Source organism: Hippocampus comes, unplaced genomic scaffold, assembly GCF_001891065.2.
Source record: "Hippocampus comes isolate QL1 unplaced genomic scaffold, H_comes_QL1_v1.1 scaffold51, whole genome shotgun sequence".
Taxonomy (NCBI): Eukaryota; Metazoa; Chordata; class Actinopteri; order Syngnathiformes; family Syngnathidae; genus Hippocampus; species Hippocampus comes.
In genome coordinates this window covers 79651-99298 of record NW_017805497.1, presented here as the reverse complement: position 1 = coordinate 99298, position 19648 = coordinate 79651, and the positions used below count along the sequence as shown (strand labels likewise).

At 42.2% G+C, this 19648-nt stretch overlaps 4 protein-coding genes and 1 long non-coding RNA gene across 11 annotated transcripts in view; 3 read left to right on the top strand and 2 right to left on the bottom strand.

Annotated features, from left to right (window-relative positions):
* The window catches only part of zbtb5 (zinc finger and BTB domain containing 5), a 5772-nt gene extending 2675 nt beyond the window's left edge, over positions 1-3097 (bottom strand). Inside the window, exons 1-4 of one of the 4 annotated variants that reach the window (XM_019876536.1) lie at positions 3059-3097; positions 2602-2938; positions 1292-1508; positions 129-920 (exon numbers count right to left, since the gene is read on the bottom strand). In XM_019876536.1, coding sequence (XP_019732095.1) covers positions 129-920; positions 1292-1501 — 1002 coding nt within the window. In that variant the 5' untranslated portion in view covers positions 1502-1508; positions 2602-2938; positions 3059-3097. Of the gene's footprint in view, positions 1-128; positions 921-1291; positions 1509-2601; positions 3026-3058 lie in introns of those variants that run through there. The other 3 variants (XM_019876538.1, XM_019876539.1, XM_019876540.1) reach the window with 3 other exon arrangements.
* On the top strand, positions 3075-8952 carry polr1e (RNA polymerase I subunit E). The gene is made up of 13 exons (XM_019876553.1): positions 3075-3091; positions 3478-3618; positions 3839-3942; positions 4022-4098; positions 4178-4263; positions 5168-5217; positions 5612-5756; positions 6417-6527; positions 6623-6719; positions 7205-7335; positions 7413-7494; positions 7603-7734; positions 8717-8952. The coding sequence occupies exons 2-13, from the start codon at positions 3555-3557 to the stop codon at positions 8880-8882; spliced, it is 1245 nt and encodes a 414-aa protein (XP_019732112.1). The 5' UTR covers positions 3075-3091; positions 3478-3554; the 3' UTR covers positions 8883-8952.
* A 2642-nt stretch (positions 8953-11594) lies between these two features.
* Positions 11595-19616, bottom strand: fbxo10 (F-box protein 10). Of its 3 annotated transcripts, XM_019876533.1 has the most exons (11): positions 19231-19608; positions 18337-18940; positions 16432-17223; positions 15555-15704; positions 14738-14874; positions 13408-13478; positions 13158-13310; positions 12705-13055; positions 12305-12615; positions 12042-12229; positions 11595-11948 (listed from the first exon to the last, which is right to left on the bottom strand). In XM_019876533.1, the coding sequence occupies exons 2-11, from the start codon at positions 18919-18921 to the stop codon at positions 11771-11773; spliced, it is 2916 nt and encodes a 971-aa protein (XP_019732092.1). In that variant the 5' UTR covers positions 18922-18940; positions 19231-19608; the 3' UTR covers positions 11595-11770. The 3 variants fall into 3 exon arrangements, with proteins under 3 accessions (XP_019732092.1, XP_019732093.1, XP_019732094.1); XM_019876534.1 differs by lacking the exons at positions 11595-11948; positions 12305-12615 and having other exon boundaries at positions 12122-12229; positions 19231-19616; XM_019876535.1 differs by lacking the exons at positions 11595-11948; positions 12042-12229 and having other exon boundaries at positions 12394-12548; positions 19231-19616.
* LOC109519804 (uncharacterized) lies at positions 12127-16490 on the top strand. Its single transcript, XR_002169033.1, has 3 exons — positions 12127-12231; positions 13441-14570; positions 16403-16490. It is a non-coding gene; the product is annotated as an uncharacterized LOC109519804 (long non-coding RNA).
* camk2d2 (calcium/calmodulin-dependent protein kinase (CaM kinase) II delta 2) overlaps positions 18775-19648 on the top strand; it is a 46760-nt gene continuing 45886 nt past the window's right edge. The window contains exon 1 of one of the 2 annotated variants that reach the window (XM_019876542.1): positions 18775-18870. The gene's annotated coding sequence lies outside the window, so the exon portion shown is untranslated. Of the gene's footprint in view, positions 18871-18999; positions 19112-19648 lie in introns of those variants that run through there. The other variant, XM_019876543.1, reaches the window with a different exon arrangement.

Genomic DNA, 19648 nt, shown 5'->3' with positions numbered 1-19648 from the left:
TCTGTGGCGGGCCACTACCCACCTTTACACGCTGGTCCAACTGGGCTAGTACAAGGCTCTAAATTACCGCAACACCCTCCTCCCCTCAAAAAACATGATTGGAAAAAAAAAAAAAAAAAAAAACGTACCTTCTGTTCTGGTTCTTCTGCCCCCTCCTCCTCCTCACTTCCTGATTTGATCTTCAGTTTGTTGCTTGGGTGGTCTCCGTCCTCCATGTCCTCCTCCTTGCCCACCCCACCCTGCATTATCCCCATGTCGTTCCCCTCACACCGCCCACTATCTGACTGGCTCGGCATCTGAGGATCGTCCTGAGGGGCACAGAGTATGCCTGCATCCAGTTTGGCGTCATCCCCCATCTTGTGGGAATCTGGCGAAAGAAGCGCTCCTTCCTCTCGGTCTGTGCTCATGCCCTCTTCTGAAAGTAACCCTATGTTCGGGGCAGAGGGGCGCTGCCTCTGTCTGGGCCTTTCCTCTGATAGGCCTGGGGAGGCTTTGCGCTTGTGGAAGCGTCGTGCAGGGAACGAGGCTCTTTGTTCCACCACTCTGCCATCCTCAATCCCCCCTAAAGCAGAACTCACCAAGCTGAGGCCGAGCTGCTGTAGCAAGAAAGAGCGCTGCAACTTTGAGGTGGCGGAATTTGTGTCAAGGTTAGCATTGGTGTCTAGAGTGGGGTTCACCAAGTCTGCTACCTGCTGCCTGTGCCTCTGCTGTTCCTGTTGGTGGTGAGGTGGGGGTCTGTCACACGATGGGGACATGGGCAGGGTTCGTGTGGTAAGGTAGTGTTTGCAGGCTTTGACCACATTGTTGAGGTGCAGATGGGAGGCGGCGAGCAGAATGTCCATCACGTTGCTCTCTCCCAACATTAGGGTGGATGTGTACATCATATCCACTAGGGAAGCAAATGCCTCCGCTGTCACCACCTGCATACACAAAACGCCGTTGTTTGTTACATGCATAGTGGAAGCTCAAATGCCAAATGCCTTAAAGCTTATAGTGTATAATGTTGCAGTTCCACCAAAATTCTCAAGAAAAATATGCCTTAAGTATTATCCAAATGCTGCGATTAACTGGCAAGCTTTTCAGGGTGTACCCCGCCTGCTGCCCGATGACAACTGTGAAGGCTCCACCACGCCTGTGACTCTTGTGAGGTAAAGTGGTTCAGATAATCATTCATTTTAGGTATCATTTAAATGTGTTTAAAAAGCCTACCAAATCAGCGGTCAACCAGCATCACATAACAGCTTACGATGGAACATCGAGTTACCGCTGCATTGATCACGAGGGTTCTCACCTCGCTGTCCAGCTGGATCATATTCATGCTGGCATCTCCCTCTGCAACCGTGAACAACGCTCTAAAGTGGGTGCTGCAGGCCGCCAGCACAGAGCGATGTGCCTTGAAGTGTCGACTACCCACCACAATGACACAATCACACAGCTGACCGTGCAGCCTCTGATAGTTGAGCTGCTGGAAGATCTGCTCAAAGTGGCTCGGAAAGTCCATACTGCTCCTGACGACAAGATATAAACAGGTTATTGGCATAGGAGCCAATACATTCAGTTTAAGACAGTGCTGTAATGTTTTACAGTCACTCATCCATTTGCCTTTTAGGGTCAAGTGAAAATAGAGTCCTTTTCCATCGTATTCTAGCCCGAAGCTGTGCTGAATTACACATTTGATGGGCTACATTCATACATATAATCTACATATAAAGAGGTGGATATAAACGTGCTACGTTTACTCCGTAAGTAATGAGTGATTGATGTTGGTTTGTCCACGAGACTTCCTCGTGTTCAGTTTCACCATTCCAGTACCAGTCCATTGTAATCACTTTCGGCTCTTGAAACAATGGCGGGTGTTGAGTTGTACAGGTTATAAAAAAAGTTATAAAGTTAAAGAAATTATTTATCTTTGTCTCATCTCATCATCACAAAAACCTTTGATGTAATATCTCTCTGCCTGGTGAGCCTGTTGTGCTAGTCTAACAAGTGGTAACAAAATACTGTAGTATCAGATCATTTCTTCGGCTGAATTTACCTTAATTTATGTTACTTTACAAAGATCTAATTTTATTGTTTTAGCTCACTGGTTACTCAGTACTTGTGTAGTTTTTCACTGAGTGTTTTATTACTCTTCCTCAACTAATTTGAATTTCAAAAAATTTACTTTACTTTTACTTGAGTCATTCTAAAGCAACAGACCTCTTATGTACAGATTTTGAATACCTTTGTAAAAATATTTTCTTAAAAATGTGAAATATCACTGCAGATACATTCAAATGAATGATTTTAGCGTTTACATTTAAGTATTCAATCAAGTCAACTTCCTGTAAGTGTAACGGCCAAGTGTCCCAATACTTTTATCCACATAACAGACAATCCATTGATATCGATGTAGCCCAGAAATTCTAATTGTCGATTCAAGATTACCGGTAGTCTTATTTTGTATCAACTGCAATTAAACAGCACCATTTACACGACAGCTTTGTAGCAGTGCCAAAGATACAAATAGTTAATAGATGATTATGACGCACAGGTAAGTGGTCGGCCCAGCGTAATACACAGCAAACATTGATGTTGACGTAAGGTATAACGTCACATTACCTTGAACAGTCACAATGTGAGAAAAAAAAGCAGCAGATTTCGGGCCCTGGCGAGGCTAAAGTTAGCTGGCTATTGACCAGCTAATTGCCAGCAAGCTGATGGGAGGAGAAGCATTACGTCGGCCACATTGAGAGGGGGTCAGTTTCAACCGGCGCGTTTAGTGTTTTGACGAGTGAAATGTCGTCCAAGGTGTCTAAAAAAATCTTTACCGCCAGGATCCACGTCCCCGGAGGATTTACTCGTATCTATGGCAGCCTGTCTTGTGGGGGCGAAAGAGCCAAATGGGTCTTGTTCATTCCGGCAAATCCTCGGCCGATCGTAGTTTCAACCAGAGTGACTGTTAGAAATAAAAACTACTTATAAAAGAGATAGCTACGAGATGAGCATTTTGAAAAGCAAGTAAACAGTCAATCTTGTTAATTGCCCTCCCCAGACAGATTTTCCCGACTAGACTCACGTGGCGGCGCTGTGCTCCATGACCTCGCTGAGGTGAGCATCCGCAGTTCAACAAATGACCAATAGGTGTCACAATTGCCAACGCATACAAGGATGACAGACCGAGTTTAAGTAATGTTGGACAATAACATTGAATAACTGAATAATAATACATTAGTGTATTATTTGAATATTTTAACATTCATACAATTTCGTTGATTTGTTAAACTGATTGCATTGGAAATATCTGCACGGCAATTTGGAAACTAGGTGAAAGTGCAAGGATATTGCACAAAATAAAAGTGAGTTCGGGCTATTCAACATATTGGAATGAAATACTGAACAAACTGCTGCGAAAGTGATCATAAACGGACTCCACAAAAATACTAGCACACCTTAAAACGTACTGAATAATACTCTTTATCCATCGATTTTTTTCGGGCACACGAACAATCTCACTTGAATCAAGCCGACGAAACCGGAAGTTTGTTAACCGGAAGTTTTTCAGCACAACAAAGATGGCGGCCTCCTGTTCTGTAGTGTGCTGCGGAGAAGAGAGAGACTCGGACAAAGCAGTGATATGTAATTATTTAATTTTAATATGCAAGAGTTTGTTAATTTAGATTATGTATGTCTTTGACCTCGTTGTTTTGTGTATTTATTTTAACTTTTTTTTCAATGAATATTCCTGTAAGAAAACCTGAAAAGTTTCTGTACGCTCTTGTTCGAATCCTGACTTTCCCATTGACTACCTCAATCTCCCTCTACTACTTTCATGGATTTATTTTGTATTTTACTTTAGTTCGATTTTCCAATGGAGGCGTCCAGAATGCAGAGAAACTGGACTTCACAATGTACAAGAGTGCCGATGAGGTTAACCCTCGGAAAAAAACTAGACGGATACTGGTGAGAGACTATTGACCTCTCTCTTCCTGTTTAATGTAATTGTTGAGAGTTTTTTTTTACTGTGTTTCTTTTTGTTTAGGTGGCTGAATCAGAAAGGCTGTCCTATGTTGGGCAGAATTTTGGAACAGGTTCCCTTAAATGCAACAGTCTTTGCAAGTAGGTCGAATTAAGTTATGAAGAATGTCTCTTTGGAACTAGATCACTATACTCTCATTGTTTATGTTTTGTTTGTTAGCTATTATGTTGGAGTATTAAATAAGCAGACCATGCAAATGGAACTGCACAGTGCACTGCTCTTCAACATGCAACCTGTTATACCCGGTAAGAGGAAAAATCTTTAGCCAGTGTTTTTTTTCTTTTTTTTTCCTTCTTTTTTTTTGACCATGACGAGCAACTCTTCTGCTAGTGTTGTTTTGCCGTGAATGGTTTTGATTGGTCAATTGCTGGAACGAAGGATTCTGGAACTGCCGAAAATTGGCTACTTTACCATGATTACACTAGGTTGACCGTGAACAGGTTATTTTAGCGTAATGTGTATGCTGCCATGTTCAGTTCCAATTGGCTCCTGATTCCAGCTTTGGCCGCGAGGGCAATTTCAGTCCAGTAACTTTGTATTTCATAACCTTGCCTTAACTTTGTTTTGTTTCTTTAATTGGTTAAACTCTTGAACTTTTCTTAATTCCAACCCCAACCTCAATGTTTTGACCCTTTTTTACTATTAACCTGCTACTTATCCTAACCCTAACCATCCCCTTTTTTGGGTGGGGCTCTCATCATTTTGCCAATTATTTTTTTTCCCCAACAAGGTACCTCTAAGTTATTCAACTGCATAACTATTCAGTTCTTCAATAAACATGTGAAACAGAGTAGCTCATTTACAACTTCCGACTGGCTGCAAGAAATTACAAACACAGTTAAAAATAAATTAAACTAGAAAGGTACAGAGCGGTATTCGAACATGTGACACAAAGGAATAAAGGAGTACCGTCGGCATGGATGCTCTACCCACTGCGCCACAATCTGGCACACTTTAACCTGCACAAATTTTGCCCATGTAGTTTTCACGCGATTCACTGCAGACTAACACTAGGTGGCAAGTTGCTAGTCACGGCAAAAAAACTGCTGCGAAATATGCAACAAGTGAATTCAGAGGTATTCTGAGTTATACTTTGTTTGACATGACTTTATGAAATGTTTTGCCTAACAAAATGAATCTTTACACAAGGAGAAACAACAGTGACGACAGAGGAGACAACTCAGACCCACAAAGAAAAGGTTTGTCATGTTCTTGTTTGTATAAGGAGTAATATTTGGCAACACGATTTCCCTCTTCCATGTGATAAATCAAAAAGCATTCTCATTTATGCAGCTAATTGAATTAGGGGGACAATTGTTTCTGTTTGGACTCCTTTGCTTTGTGACTCGACATTTCCAACTCAATGGAAAGGGTCCTACTTTGGAAAAAGGACATGGTCATTAGAAACATTCAAAAAAAGATTTTCAAATTCTATGCAGTACTTGTTGAAGATGCATCCCGCACAACCAAAAGGAACACCTCTGTAAACCAAACTAACTCATCAAATGATGTCTGAAAAACAATAAAATGGACTTTCACAAATATTTGTAAAGTAAATATGTTTGGTAGTAAGGTCTTGAGTCCTTTGTGCAGGTTGACTCTCTGATTGAGGCGTTTGGTACCAACAAACAGAAGAAAGCTCTGAACTCTCGCAGGCTGAACATGGTGAACAATGACATGCTGCAGCAGGCAGTCACAAAGGCTGCCAACACCGTCATTGATGAGAAGGGTCTGGATGGTAAGCAAAAGGACCAAGAGGAACATACTGATGAATGTATTTGAGCAATTATTGGCGATGGGACTGTCTCTTTCATTCAGGAGCCGTTCACCTAAAAGAGCCGTTCAAATGACTGGCTCTTTTTTTGTTTTTAAGCATGATTTTAAAACATCAGTGTTTAACTCATAGAATAAACACCGGGATTTGCGATACATCACAATTCATGTTCTGCTTTAGCCGTTTAAGTGATTGGGCATTAAATATTGTCTTATTCTAAAATATTGTAAGAGTGACATGTGGGCTGAATACGTGTCATAGTAAGGGTTACATTAGGTATTTGGGGAATTTATAATTACATGTAAATCAAAATGCTCAAACAGCAATTAAAAGAAAACAAAAACATCCCATTAACTGTCTCAGCTCCCACGAGACCCCAGTTCAAATACAAATACAATAAAAAGTAAGAAATAGTCGCAGTAAAAATATTACAAAAATTAGAATGATTAAATTAAAGTAAAAACAAAAGCCAGTCAAATTAAATGAATACTTTCAAAGCAAATAGAGGTGAGAGAGAGTAAATAAATAAAAATACACAGAAGTAACCGCAATACCTGAAATATTAATCCAAATCTCTCAGCTCAGTGGTTCTTTAAAGGTTTAGATTCTTATTTCCCTCCACAGCTCTGCAACGGGAAGTTGCTGAGACAGCGTCGCAGGCAGATTCTGCTCTCCACCTTCCTCCACGTAACGCAGATGCAGACATGCCTGAGAATGTCTACCCATTGGATGGACGTATCCTTCTTATCCCCAATCCATTGCGGGTGACGTCAACTTCGAAACCCCAACTATGTTTGAGTCTTCCTCTTTTCCTTATGAAAACCCAACAGTCCTCAGTCCTGTGGAATTCAAGGCATTGGAAGAAGCCGGTTCCAAGATGGCAGCACTCACTGCTGAAGAGCTGCAGACTATGAGAGAGAGCGGAGGGTAGGATGACTTAAGTCATGTTTTTCTCCCGAGCGGTAGTTCAGTTTCGTGCGCCACAGTATGATTCAGATGTAAATAGTGTGACATCATTTCAGAAGGACACATCCTGACCCAGCGTTTCCCAACAATTAATGAGCTATGGCATATATTTTACATCAAAAAAACCCATGGCACACTGCCAAACAAAAAATGCCACATTAACTCCATGCATAAAGATGATCTCAATTTACTCACACATGCACTTACTCAATGTGTTGGTTAGTGTTCTTATTTGGTGGCAATTTTCTGCCAACCACTCAGACTGCAGTTTGTCTCTAGCATAACTGTGTTGGGTACCCCAACAAAAGGGTGTCCAAAAAAAAAGACATAAAAAAAGGTACTGCCCACTGGTGAATAACATCAACTGTACATCTTGGTGGACTTGAAGCAAAAAGGGCAAAATGTTTTTGTATTTTCTGAACTTTTGATTATTTCCATCGCTTTAGGGTTATGTGCGTCCTGAAGCACCTGGAGAACCTGCCCAGTGATGATGAAGCCCGAAAGAAGATGGCATGCTGCGCTTATTACCTTTCTATGCTTCTCAAACTGTCACGGCAGAAGAGCATCAGCCGCAAGTGTCAGTGAACTCACCATCACTCCTGAAAAAGCAGCACTTTGTGCCTTTCTCAACTAGTCATGGGTTTGTGTTCACAGTTGGCATGGAGGAAGGCTGCCCTCGCATTGTGCAAAACAAAATATTCCGGACATTCACAGTGGAGACTTTCAACAATGGCAGGTATGATGCGATATTGCCCTCGTTGAATTTATCAACATATTACTATTTAAGGCATTAGAAACCTCCACGTTCAATATGATCACAGTAACATTTTACGTCACCTTTCAGGGTCCTTAACATGGTGTCTGGTTCAATGCGTGTCAAATTAGCAGCATATTGCCTGGTTCTGCTGCTCCATATGGGTGACATGACCGCTGACCTCACATTATTGCATCGAGACATGGGATTCACCGAGGCCAGGTGGGTGTTGGGGTTTTGAGATTGGAAATATTATAGACGAACCGGCCAAAATGTTAGCTATACCTTCAAAATCTGAGATGAATCACAATTGCCAACATTAGAAATTATTTAAGTCGCCTCATGTCTTGGTGAGAATGCATATTCACTCATCAGACTCTAGACCAGGGTTGTCAAACTTATTTTTGTCACAGAGCCACTTTGGAGTTACATCTTTCCTCAGAGGGCTGTTATGACAGTGAAACCACAAAAATGTTTAATTGTCTCATCGCATTCTTGCTTTTACACAACAAATTAATGGATTATTAGTTTTGAAATCAATGTAGTATAATAGTTTGTTCAATTATTGTTCGAGTCAGTGTAAACTGGGTAACAAAATTATTGCAGAATCTTAACATTATTTCTCACACATGACAATTTGACATTTCGGTACAGATTTTAGCAAAGATCATGCAAGTTGACACACGATTTGCTTTTGCGGGCCACATAAAATGACATGGCGGGTTAAATCTGTCCCCGGGCCTTGATTTTGACACCTGTCATCTCGACGCGTTATTAATCAGGGTCAAACGTCTCTTTTTTTCTTTTAAAGGTACAGTATAGTTAGTGATACAGCTCACAGTACAGAGTTGCAGGTTTCGATTCCGGCCTTCCTGTGTGGAGTTTGCATGTTCTCCCGGTGCCTGCGTGGGTTTCCTCCCATATTCAAATCACGTGTGGCAGGTTAATGGATCAATCCAAATTGTCCCGAGGTGTGAGTGTGAGCCCGTATGGTTGTTTGTGTATGTGTGCCCTGCGATTGGCTGGCAACCAGTTCAGGTGTACCCGTATGTGTGCTCGAAGACAAGTGGGATAGGCTCCAGCACGCCCCACGACCCTTGTGAGGATAAGCGGATCAGAAAATGGATGGATGGATGGATGTTGTGCGGGTGTACTGAATGTACTTCTGTCTGAAGTGCTAACTGAGGTTTCTGTGGATTTATAGGATAATCGAAGTTGCAAAGTCAATGGGGCTGACCCTGGCGAAGAAACCCCGTGGAAAGAACATCGTGGCTGGACCGCAGGATGAACACAAACAGGCTTCTCTCATCCTCCCTCTAGTCAAATATGAGCACTTTGTGGAGAGAAGGAAACGCAAGAAGATGCATTGAAGACCGACAAAGGCAAAGTTGAGAATTGTTTACTAGTGAACAAATAAAGTTAAAATGTGATTGCAAATCATGATCTACAGTTTCAGCTGATACACAAAGACAAATGTAAATGCATTTATACAAGCGTACGTCTAGCTAAGGTGGTTAAAAATGTATAGGCACATTATACTTTATATTGCACACTGTAAATATCCTACCTTCTTTGGGTTACTACCACAGGTGTATCTATGACAAAATTCAAATGTGTGAAAGAATTTGAATGATTTGGTTGCAGGAGCACAGACTCATAAGAAGGTAGGACACGTATTAAGAGACTGGATCATGAGGTTGGCTTTTTCTGCATATCAAACTCATCCTACACCTACCATTACTTAAAAAGCTCACACAAGGCACAGGTCTACCACGTAGGACATGGAAGGCGGCATCTCTGACTTGTTTGACTTTGAAAATTTACAAGTGTAGTCAACGCTGACAGAAAAGCAACAGTTACAGCACTTATTTGCATGAAAAGTACATTTTAAAACTGGACCCTCATTGTGATTTTGAATATAAAAATTCAGTGAACTCAAAATCAGCCCTGAAAAAAATCTAGACAATACATGACCTCCAGAACCTTCATGTATTAAGGTTGGAACACAAAGTGTGGAGAAGTCAACATAAACCAATAAATGGTGACTGTAAATATTTGAAAACCTAAGTTTGAAATTTGACCAATCGTAGACAAAGCACAGTTGACTACTTAGCTACTTCTTGTAGTGGCAATTTGAGCTTATATACTGTATTCAAGCAGTTGTGACAGTATCAATACACAAACAATATAAGAGATCTGAGGTTATAATGCAGTGATGCTTTGTGATAATGTCAAATAATCTCCAAAACCAGAGATTAGTGAGAAAAATCAGTTTAGGATCACACAGCGGTTTCTGAAGGATGTTTTGGATTAAAAAAATAACTAATTTCTGGATGCATTTCAATGGGGGTTAATTGTATGCAGATTTTCCCTATTTGCGGGCCGGCTCTGTCTTTACCCCCTGCAAATGGCAGAAGTCCACTGTACTGAGTTGACATTAGCCTCCACTATCATAGAGGTATTATTCGAAATGATCAACAAATTTCTGTTGCCACAGAAATGATCCCAGAGCACTTGTGAGGATACAGTGCATCCGGAAATTATTCACAGTGCTTCAGTTTTTCCACATAGTATGTCACAACCTCATTCCAAAATTAAACAAACAAATTTGTTTCCTAAAAATTCTACTCAACATTAATGATTTTTTTTGCTTTCTAATTTACTCAAATAAAAAAAATAAAATCACCTGTACATAAGTATTCACAGTCTTTGCCACAAAGATCAAGCTCAGAACTTAACTCAGGTATAAATCATCTTTGAGAGGTTCATACAACTATATTGGAGTCAACCTGTGGTCAATTTATTTTATTGGACATGATTTGGAAAGGCACACACTTGCCCTTATAAGTTCCCATAGGTAAGAGTGCATGTCAGAGTACAAACCAAACAAAGTCAAAGGAATTGTCTGTAGACCTCCAAGACAGGATTGTCTTGACGCACAAGTCGCGGAAGAGTACACACCAAAAAAAAAAAAAAAAAAAAATCAGCTGTTTTGGAGCTTCCAATGAGCACAGTGGCCTTAGTCATCTGCAAATGGAATAAGTTATGAACCAGCGGAACACTTCCTCGAGCTAGTTGCCCATCTAAACTAATCGGGAAAATCAGGGGTGAGGGGCTTTAATTTGTTAGGTGACCAAGAACCTGGTAGTCACTCCACCATACTGTAGCTCCAGCTGTCCTCTGTGGAGAGGAGAACCTTCTAAAAGGACAATCACCTCTGCAGCACTCCACCAATCAGGCCTGTATGGCAGAGTGTCCAGATGGAAGCCACTCCGCAAAAGCCACAGGGTTTTCCAAATGACACTTGAAGGTCTCTCGGACCATGACAGAAAACTTTTGGTCTGAGGAGACAAAGACTAGACCACTCATCACCTGACCAATACCTTCCCTTGAGTGAAGCGTGGAGGTGGCAGCATCACGCTGTGCAAATGTTTTTCGGCAGTAGGAATTGGGAGACTTGTCAGGATGAGGGAAAGATGAATAAATTAATGTACAGAGACATCCTGGATGAAAATCTGCTCCAGTGTGCTTAGGACCTCAGACTGGGATGAAAGTTTACCTTTCAAAAGATGACCCACACCACACAGCCAAGACAACAAAGGAGTGGCTTCAGGACAACGCTGTGAAATGTCCTTAAGTGGCCCAGCCAGAGCCCAGACTTGAATGTGATCGAGCATGTCTGGAGAGATCTGAAAATTGCTGTGCGCTGACACGCCCTATCTAGCGCGATGGAGCTTGAGAGGTGATGCAAAGAGGAGCGCGTGAAACTGCCCAAAGATAGGTGAACCAAGCTTGTGGCATCATATTAAAAAAGACTTCACGCTGCAATTACTTCCAAAGGTTTCAGAGATAAAATACTGAACAAAGGCTGTGAATACTTAAATTCATGCGATGTCTTAGTTTTTATTTTTAATAAATTAGCAAAAATTTTAAAATACAATCATGTTGTCATTAAATAGTGTTATGTGTATAAATCCCTGAAAAAAATATTCCATCTTGTGGTGAGGCTATCACATAAAATATGGAAAAATATGTTGTAAATACTTTCCGGTTAACACTGCATGTTTAGATTTTTGATTGACAAAAATCTTTTTGACCCACCAGTCTAAAATTCCACTTTGTGTGAACCAGATTTCTAATATTCCTTTTGGATACATTCAACCCAAAGAGCGCAGTTGCAGAAGGCAGTGATGATGTCTACTTTCACTTCTGGCAAGGTCATCTTTCAATGTTTATGTTTAAGTGCTTCTTAGTTTTATCACAGGATTGAACAGAACATGCTGCCACTGTGGCAACCGCTCTCCACAGTGGCACTGATTCTGGTCGTCATGGAGATTCCCAGCCGTGAAGGGTACTGGGAGGAGAGCCCCGAAGGTAAGCTGGCCGGTGGACGGGGGGGAGGGTTTTCCAGAATCCAAGGAGAGACATATGTACAGCTATAAAAAAAAAAAAAAAACAGATCGAAAAGATTGGCTCAGTGCACATGCAGCGTCGGAGACAGTCTGGCACACTGTGGGTTGCCTGGATACCTGCTATTATGTCTTGAAATACTGTTGTTGCGTAACACACAGCTCTCGTTGCCAGGGTCCAAGTATAAAAGGCTTTTTTTGCTATCTGGGTGGCCCTGGAACAGCTGGTTATCAGTGACCACCGCTTTTACTGCTCCCAGAATTGAGATGCCACAACCTGATGCCGGTTGGACACGGTTGCGCAGCACCTGTAAGTGACGAGTTGCCGGTCATATATTTGATGTACCGTAAATGTTTTTCCAGATAATGTCAAAATGCAACACCTTGACATCACCACATCCAGACACTTGGATCCCGTAGCCACAGTTTCCAACCACATCGTTCTCTACCATCTGTCCGATCCCTGTGAAGTTGATGCCGTGGCCGTTGTTTTCATATATACCGTTACTGCGAAGCTCCGCACGGGACTCTTTCTCCACTGTAACGCCCCCTCGTACATTTGCAAGAATGCAGTTGGCAACCAGGCGGGTCAGATGATTACTCTGTAGCACGGCGACGCCATCACCCCTGTTACGGTTGACGAGGTTGGCATAAACGTTGAGTGGCTCACTGGTTTTAACATACAGACCGACAGCTACCCAGAGGGTGAGAGAAATATGGGGAAAAACATTTAATATTGAGGGGGGTGAAAAAACAAAACAAGTATGATAGATGTTGAATTACCTCCATTGAAGCTCATGCAGTTGCTTTCCACCAGCGCCACACTGATGGAGCGGCGTGCTGAGTGCCGTTCATCCTCACTGTCAAGGTCGCTCTCCCATGCAAAGAGTTCTCCTTCCTCATGTAAATTTTCCTGCTCTTCCCTAGCATCATCTTCTATTATGCCCCTCCTGTCACCGCTGTTGTCTCCACCGATCCCGTCATGTGCCAGCCAGTTCCCCTCCCTGGCTTCTATGTTCTCGGGGTCCTTCCTACAGAACACAGCCAGGCCGTACATGCAGTTATGGGTGATGTAGTTTCCAAGGAGCTGCGGGAGGCTGGATGACATAACCCACACACCGCAACCTTTGTTACCTATTGAGTGACAAGAAAGAAAAAAAGAAAGAAAATAATCAAACAACTAGATGGAGAGGACTTTGGCTGCTGATATTGATCTCAAATCAGGGGAGAACATACAGTAGACATGGTTTCCCTCAATGAGTCCCCGGCCACGCTCTCCCACAACAATGCCATCAGAGTATCCATGACAGATGTAGTTATTCCTCAGGACTGGGTCGCCTCCTCTGCGGATGTCCACACCTCCCCACTGATTTTCCTTGATGACATTCTCTGGAATTAAAAATGAAAGGTTTACTGAGTACTTTATGTGTTTACATTTGCCACGCTGGTTAAAAAAAGAAAAAAAAAGCCCCAATGCTAGACTTACCCATTACCATCCCTCTGCCATTCTCATTTATAGCAATTCCTGCTGCCTGCCCTTGGAAGATGTGGTTCCCACTAAGAGAGAGGATGAACATGAAGAAAGGAACTAGTGAAGAAAGACCACTGTATAATAGAGGTTGCATTCAAATTTCTTTTAAGTCAACATTCATGAAAGCTGAGTCGGTGCCAACAAGTCACTGATGATGTCGAAATTTTTTTCAAAAAAAGGCAAATTGCAGGAGGAGGAAAGCCTCTGCAATAAACTATATTCACAGAGAATAGACTGCTTATATATCGAATTAAAGTAGAAGATTAGAACAGAAGACGTCAAATGATAGCTCAGAATAAATATCCTATCACTCTGTGTGCTTGTTGCTGGGACAACCAAGTAATATTAGCACAATTTGGCCAAAAGAGAAAAAGTATCTTCGTTCGGCGTCAACCCCAGCAATGGGTTCTGCATGGTAGAAATTTGTAGTGCATGCAAATAATCACGGACCTCTTTGCGTGCAATAGAATAATTCGCTGCCCCACTTCAACTTTGATAGCATGGCCCCAAAAATAGTTAAAAATAATGCTTGAACCTGCTCCCCCACCCTTTACTCAAAAAAGCTGCACATCTTTTTCTGATCTTATCTGACATTCAGAAATAAAATATACTTAGTAAACATACTCAGGTAACAGACTAATTTCATTCAGTGCGCTCATCTGGTGCCACAAGAAGCTCTGTCTTCTCAAGCCAAAAACAAGGACTTAGTGTGTCTACATAACACTCTTGATAGGGATGGTGAAGTTGACTAGTTTGTCAAACTATTGTGAGCTTGATTATTACAAATTGAAATTGAAAAAAAAATCCAACTGAAATTTTACCAAATACTCTCCTTGGTTTGGAATTATTTTACTATTTGTTGGACTTTATTCACTTTTCATATGTTGCAGAATGTGTAGAAGAAGTGGTCCAACATGTATCTCTCCTGGACAGTAGAGACATCAGCTGATTAAAAAGATGTGATTTTTTTTTTAATTGAACAATTCTTTTAAACATGCACAAATAATTATTTCTTTGTAGGATTGGGCATGGGTAACCGAGGGCAGTCCTCGACACCAGTCTGGGATATGCGAGGTACCTTGTCCATTCACTGCTAAGATGCCCTGCCCCTTGCAAAGGTACTGAACCCCAGCCTCCTCACTCTTACATCTCCATGAGTCACTATAATGCTGCTGAGTGCTTTTGCATATTTCTGGTCTGTATGTGCAATGTTTGCATGTGGTAATTATTCTGTGCAATGTGAGAAGTAAGCAAAAAATGAAATGCAATATGGGATTGCACCTACCAGACCACAGGGTTCCCACTGAAGAGGATATACACGCCTGCTTCCTTGTTGTTATAGATCCGGTTGCTCCGAAGTGAGCCCTTTCCATTGCCAAGCACAACAACCCCAGAGCGCAAGCCACTGTGTATTCTGTTACACTAAGGGATTGAGGGGGGGGGGGGGGGGGGAGCAGCACGGTATCAAACAGATCAGATATAATTCAGAAACTAATGCAACCTACTTAATTTAATAATCAAACAAGGATTCTGCTTCAGTCTTGAAACTACAAGTTGTAATTCCTTCAGAAATTACATGTGAATGATGTGTACGGAAGAAGGAAGGTCAAACAGCCATTTTGAAATTATTGTTTACTTTGTTACACAATGCCTTGTGATTTTTTTGTTAATCACACTCGACAAATACCCCATACACAGAACAAATACTAAAACTAATAAAAAGTAAACTGAAACAAAATATTTTCCCAAAAAATAAATGCTAATAACAACTAACCAACTTGCTCTAAAAACTAATTACAGTACAACTAACTGAAATTTGAAAGGTCAAAATGAAAAGTATACTGAAAAATCCCTGTCTAGTTTTATAACACCGCATTTCATCTACATGGTACTATTGACAAAATTACTTTACTGTTCATGACCTCATCTAAAAATGTCTTCTTTTCCAGTATTTCGGAATTCCCAAATAACCGACAAATGTTGTTCTTTGAGTTTAATGATGTGATTATAGGTCGTTCAGCATTCCTACGCGTATGAATGCAACATTGTGTTAACACTGTAGGCATATTGATTGTAGACCATCAAATCTGTGTGATAGTTACCACAATGATTGGGTTGGCTCCTTTCCTGATGTCCAACCCTGCCTCCCCGTTTGAGTGGATGTCATTTTCAGCGATGAGGCCCTGAGCCGACAGCCGCAGGAAAACGCCTGATGCTCTGCACTCACACACTTCGTTTCGCAGCATCACTATCTATAAGAGATTGACGAAAGAGCTCGGTTTATTGGGTTCTGGGCTACATCTTTAAATGACCATCAATTATTCAGTAAATAGGAATGTGAACAAAAAAGATACAGGGGAACCCCTCAAGTTACACAGTTTGCATTAAACTTCAAACTTGATTTTCTTTGGGGTTTTGCCTCAAACACGCGTATTAAAAAAGGCCAGAATACAGTAGTTTTATAATAGTCAGGTTTTTTTCTTTTAGTTTCATGCATCAATCAGATATACGTGAGGCCCTCAGCGTTTCACAGATTAAGCGTTGCAATTTTGGTAAACATTTCATTCCCTTGCCCATGCTCGCCAACTGACACTGGAGCAGCTCAGCAAATTTCAAGAGGGATTGAGCAATTATTGGCCAAGATCAGCGATGATATTTGGCATTTTAATACATATCGACATTGGTCTCAGATTTTTTTGCCTTCATTATCAGTGGCTGGTATCAGCAGCCTCCATAAGAGCCGATAACTGGTATCGTTACTCGCCCATTCCGAGAAAAAAAACAGATCAGTCTCTCTGTATTCTAATCTATTTTTATATGGAGATTAAAAAAAGGACCTCATTATCTGAAAAAAAAAAAAAAAAAAAAAAAAACGAAAACAAAACAAAAACAAAAACCCAATGATGATTTATGTAGATTATTTCCTGTAATGGACTGTGTTTGATTTCAGTGGTTCCTCTGTATCACAGCCATATTTACAATGGAGTTCTGGATGCATCTGACAGCATAGTTCAGACAACGGAAAACGTTGCCTTCCAGTCGAGCTTGTCCGTAATTAGACATATGGACTCCTCCCTTCCCGTCCCTGAAGAGACAACGCCGGACGAGGCAGCCTAGAGTGGACGCCACAAACATCTGAGCATCTGGGTCCCTCTCTAGTTCCTGCTGTAGGGTGAGGGGTTCCGGAATCACGCGTGGGGGATGCGGGGAGGAGGCAGGTGGCAAAGAGCCATCTGCACGGGCCTTCAGTAAATAGGCCAGTCCATGGTTGTCACATGGGATTTTATAATCCGGTGAAAATGTTTTTTGGGTGATTCCTCCTTCTCTGTTGCTGTCATCCTCACCCACACGCCATCCATCTTCAATCACTGTGCCCTGATCAACTGCTTCCGATCCATTTTCCTGCTTCCAGTTCTCCATACTTGTGTGCCCCTTTTTAACAGTAGCATCAGAACAAGGTCCACCAGTGGAGTTCCCTCTGTGAGGGCTGCTGTTATTGCTCTCACACGGTGAGAATGTCCTGGCCAGGGCAGCCATATATTTGCAAGCCCAGTTCTTTTCAGACACGGGTGAACCTTCCACTGTTACAGAAGCGGCATCGCTCCCGGAGAAGTCACAGCTGTCTAGTAAGCTGAGGGCCACACTGAGCAAATGTACTGAGCTCCCCTTTGAGAAGGAGCAAAAGCGTGCCTGGCAAGTCCCGGGCCCGCGGACTTGCAGCTGAGCCCCCTCAAAGTTGCAGTTATCCAATTGCACATGACCCCATGATGTCTACAACAAACAAAGGGGTGGGGGATGAAACACAAATGAAACCATCAGCAAGTTAGTTCCTTTGAAACACCAGCACGATCCAATACGTTTAGAATAACGGCAACATTTCATGGTACCTACCATGAAATGTGTCTATTAAAAAATATATAAATATAAACAACTAGAATAGCACCAAATTCAAGCCTTGGCTAAGTCCTACCAATCCTACATTAAACAAGTACAAAATAATAAGAAGAAAATAAGAAAACCCCGATTTTAAAACATTTTCAAAAATGATCATGACCCGAACGCACACGAAAAAGAAATGGGTAACCCTTTGTGATTTTTTTTTCAGGAAAATAAGATGTACAGCCCCAAAAATCCTGCATTAAATAAGCACCACTAATTGAAAAACATCTGCCTCCCAAGATACTTTAGATCACGAGCGTAAAACTCAAGCCCCACGGGCCAGATCAGGCCAACCACGTCATTTTATGTTGCCCACAAAAGCCAATAAAATCTGCTTGTACATCATGTTTCTTGCTAAATGTATTTGTTCTTATCATTATCCCGAACTGAACTGGGGTTTTCGTCATGTTGTTTATTTCTACTTGTGTATTTCGGTCAGTTGCATGCCAGACGCAAGAAAATAACGTGAAAACACCACGGAGAAATAAATGTAATCAAGTTGGGCTTTCTTAGCCAGTGGCAACATATGATCTTGCTCTCACTTGACGTCGCATTCGTTCCTAACATGGCGCCATGCATTAAATTTCACAAAGGAGATTATTTCAGCAAATAAAAGGCTAGACACAAAAATGGGAACACCATATATTTTATCAAATGTGACAATACTGCTGCAGGTCAGGCGGAGGTACATTTCAAGGATGACTTTGCGCTTTTTCTCCTTGAAATCTTATTTTGCTTTATATTACAATATTTTCTGTTACTTGTTTATATGTTTAATAAACCAAACAAAGTTACTCACCAATTACTCGGGACTTACTCAGTATTTTTTTTTTCATTGAATATTTATTCTTACTCAAGTAGCTACTTGGAGGACTATGGTTTACTTTTACTTGAGTCCTATTATTCCAAAAAAGTGGTTCTGGATCAAACCAAAAACGATCTCACCTTATAGACCACGGTGGAGAACCAGGGCGGCATGAAAACCAGATTACACAGCCTGGCAGTAGGGCACTGCTGCTCCATACACACCAAGAGGGCCACCTCACCCAGCCTGCCCTGTCCAACCAGCTCCACGGGCACCTTGAGGGCCACCTCAGCCTGCTCTTCATACACCCCTGGATGGAGAACCAATCGGTCATAAGGCCCCGCCACACCAAGAGCTCCTCGCAGGGTCTCAAACTCAAACCCGGGCCCCACATGCCAAACTTTGCGGTCTTTCCGGCGCTTGAATAAAAGGAGACAAGCTGTTGGCTGGTGCTCGGGTCCGTTTTGAGTCCAGGTGCGGGTGGCCAGGGCGTGCTGCTTGAGGGCCTCCCTCCAAGACGGGGGTTCCAGTTGAGGCTTGCTTGGCCAGTTGGGGTGTCGGCACTCGGGGCAGCAGAGGCACAGCTGCCTCCACCGGGTGTTATCAAGAGAGAGGACAAGCTCCCTCCAGGCGCGGCACACCTGGCAGCAGCGGCCCAGGTCGGCGAGAGGCAGGTAGGCTAAGATAACCCTCCACAGCTCTACTGGGAGGCTGCCCACCTCCATGACAGCAGGGATGGGGGTGCTGCATAAGAAGACACAGCGCGCGCACACGCACACACACAAAAATAAAAACAGTGAACCGTTAGCCGTTACAGATAAACAACTGACGTGAAAACGAAGGGAGGAACATTGTCGTTATTATGCAAAGAAAATATACTTAAACCATGTACACTGTATTCAGGCAAATGCCAAGGTGAGTGTGACGCTAATCAATCGACCGAGCGAGTAGCCTAGCAAGCTAGTTAAGAGTCAAAAGCGCTAACTATAAAGTTAACACGTTCACGCAAGATCCTTTACAAAGTGAAGACCTACCTTCTTATTTCACCGCTTTGCCATGTTTAGACATCGAGACAACACGACGAGCTCGCGGTTCGTAGCCGCCCTCCCCGAAGATGCCTGAGACAGCGACTTTCGTCAAGCTGTTTGCAGAGTTCAAAACAAAGCGAGCAGGCAGGCTGCTGCGAAGTGCGAAAGCACAATAATAGTGGATACGGGAACGTAACAGTCATTCCTCCTCCTCCTTCTCCTCGAAAAGTCCAGATGAGGCTGTTGTCGCATTCCCAAGACGAGTGTCACAAGACGGCAACTACCACGATCCTCATCTTCCGCCTCTACTTCACACCACTGCTTACTAACAGGGGCCTGTTTAGTCACTTGGGGGCTCATGGAAAATGCAGTTAGTGGGTCCTCCACACCCTTGTGCTGCAAATATTTTGAAAATTGTTTATCA

Excerpts from the sequence above, each read along its gene's own strand:
- polr1e (XM_019876553.1), top strand. The coding sequence starts at position 3,555 with ATGGCGGCCTCCTGTTCTGTAGTGTGCTGCGGAGAAGAGAGAGACTCG. Across the intron at positions 6,720-7,204 it reads ACTATGAGAGAGAGCGGAGG|GGTTATGTGCGTCCTGAAGC; the intron begins GTAGGATGACTT and ends CCATCGCTTTAG. Across the intron at positions 7,495-7,602 it reads GAGACTTTCAACAATGGCAG|GGTCCTTAACATGGTGTCTG; the intron begins GTATGATGCGAT and ends GTCACCTTTCAG.
- fbxo10 (XM_019876533.1), bottom strand. The coding sequence starts at position 18,921 with ATGGAGGTGGGCAGCCTCCCAGTAGAGCTGTGGAGGGTTATCTTAGCC. Across the intron at positions 15,705-16,431 it reads GATGCATCCAGAACTCCATT|ATAGTGATGCTGCGAAACGA; the intron begins GTAAATATGGCT and ends AATCTCTTATAG. Across the intron at positions 12,230-12,304 it reads CTGGATGTGGTGATGTCAAG|GTGCTGCGCAACCGTGTCCA; the intron begins GTGTTGCATTTT and ends CGTCACTTACAG.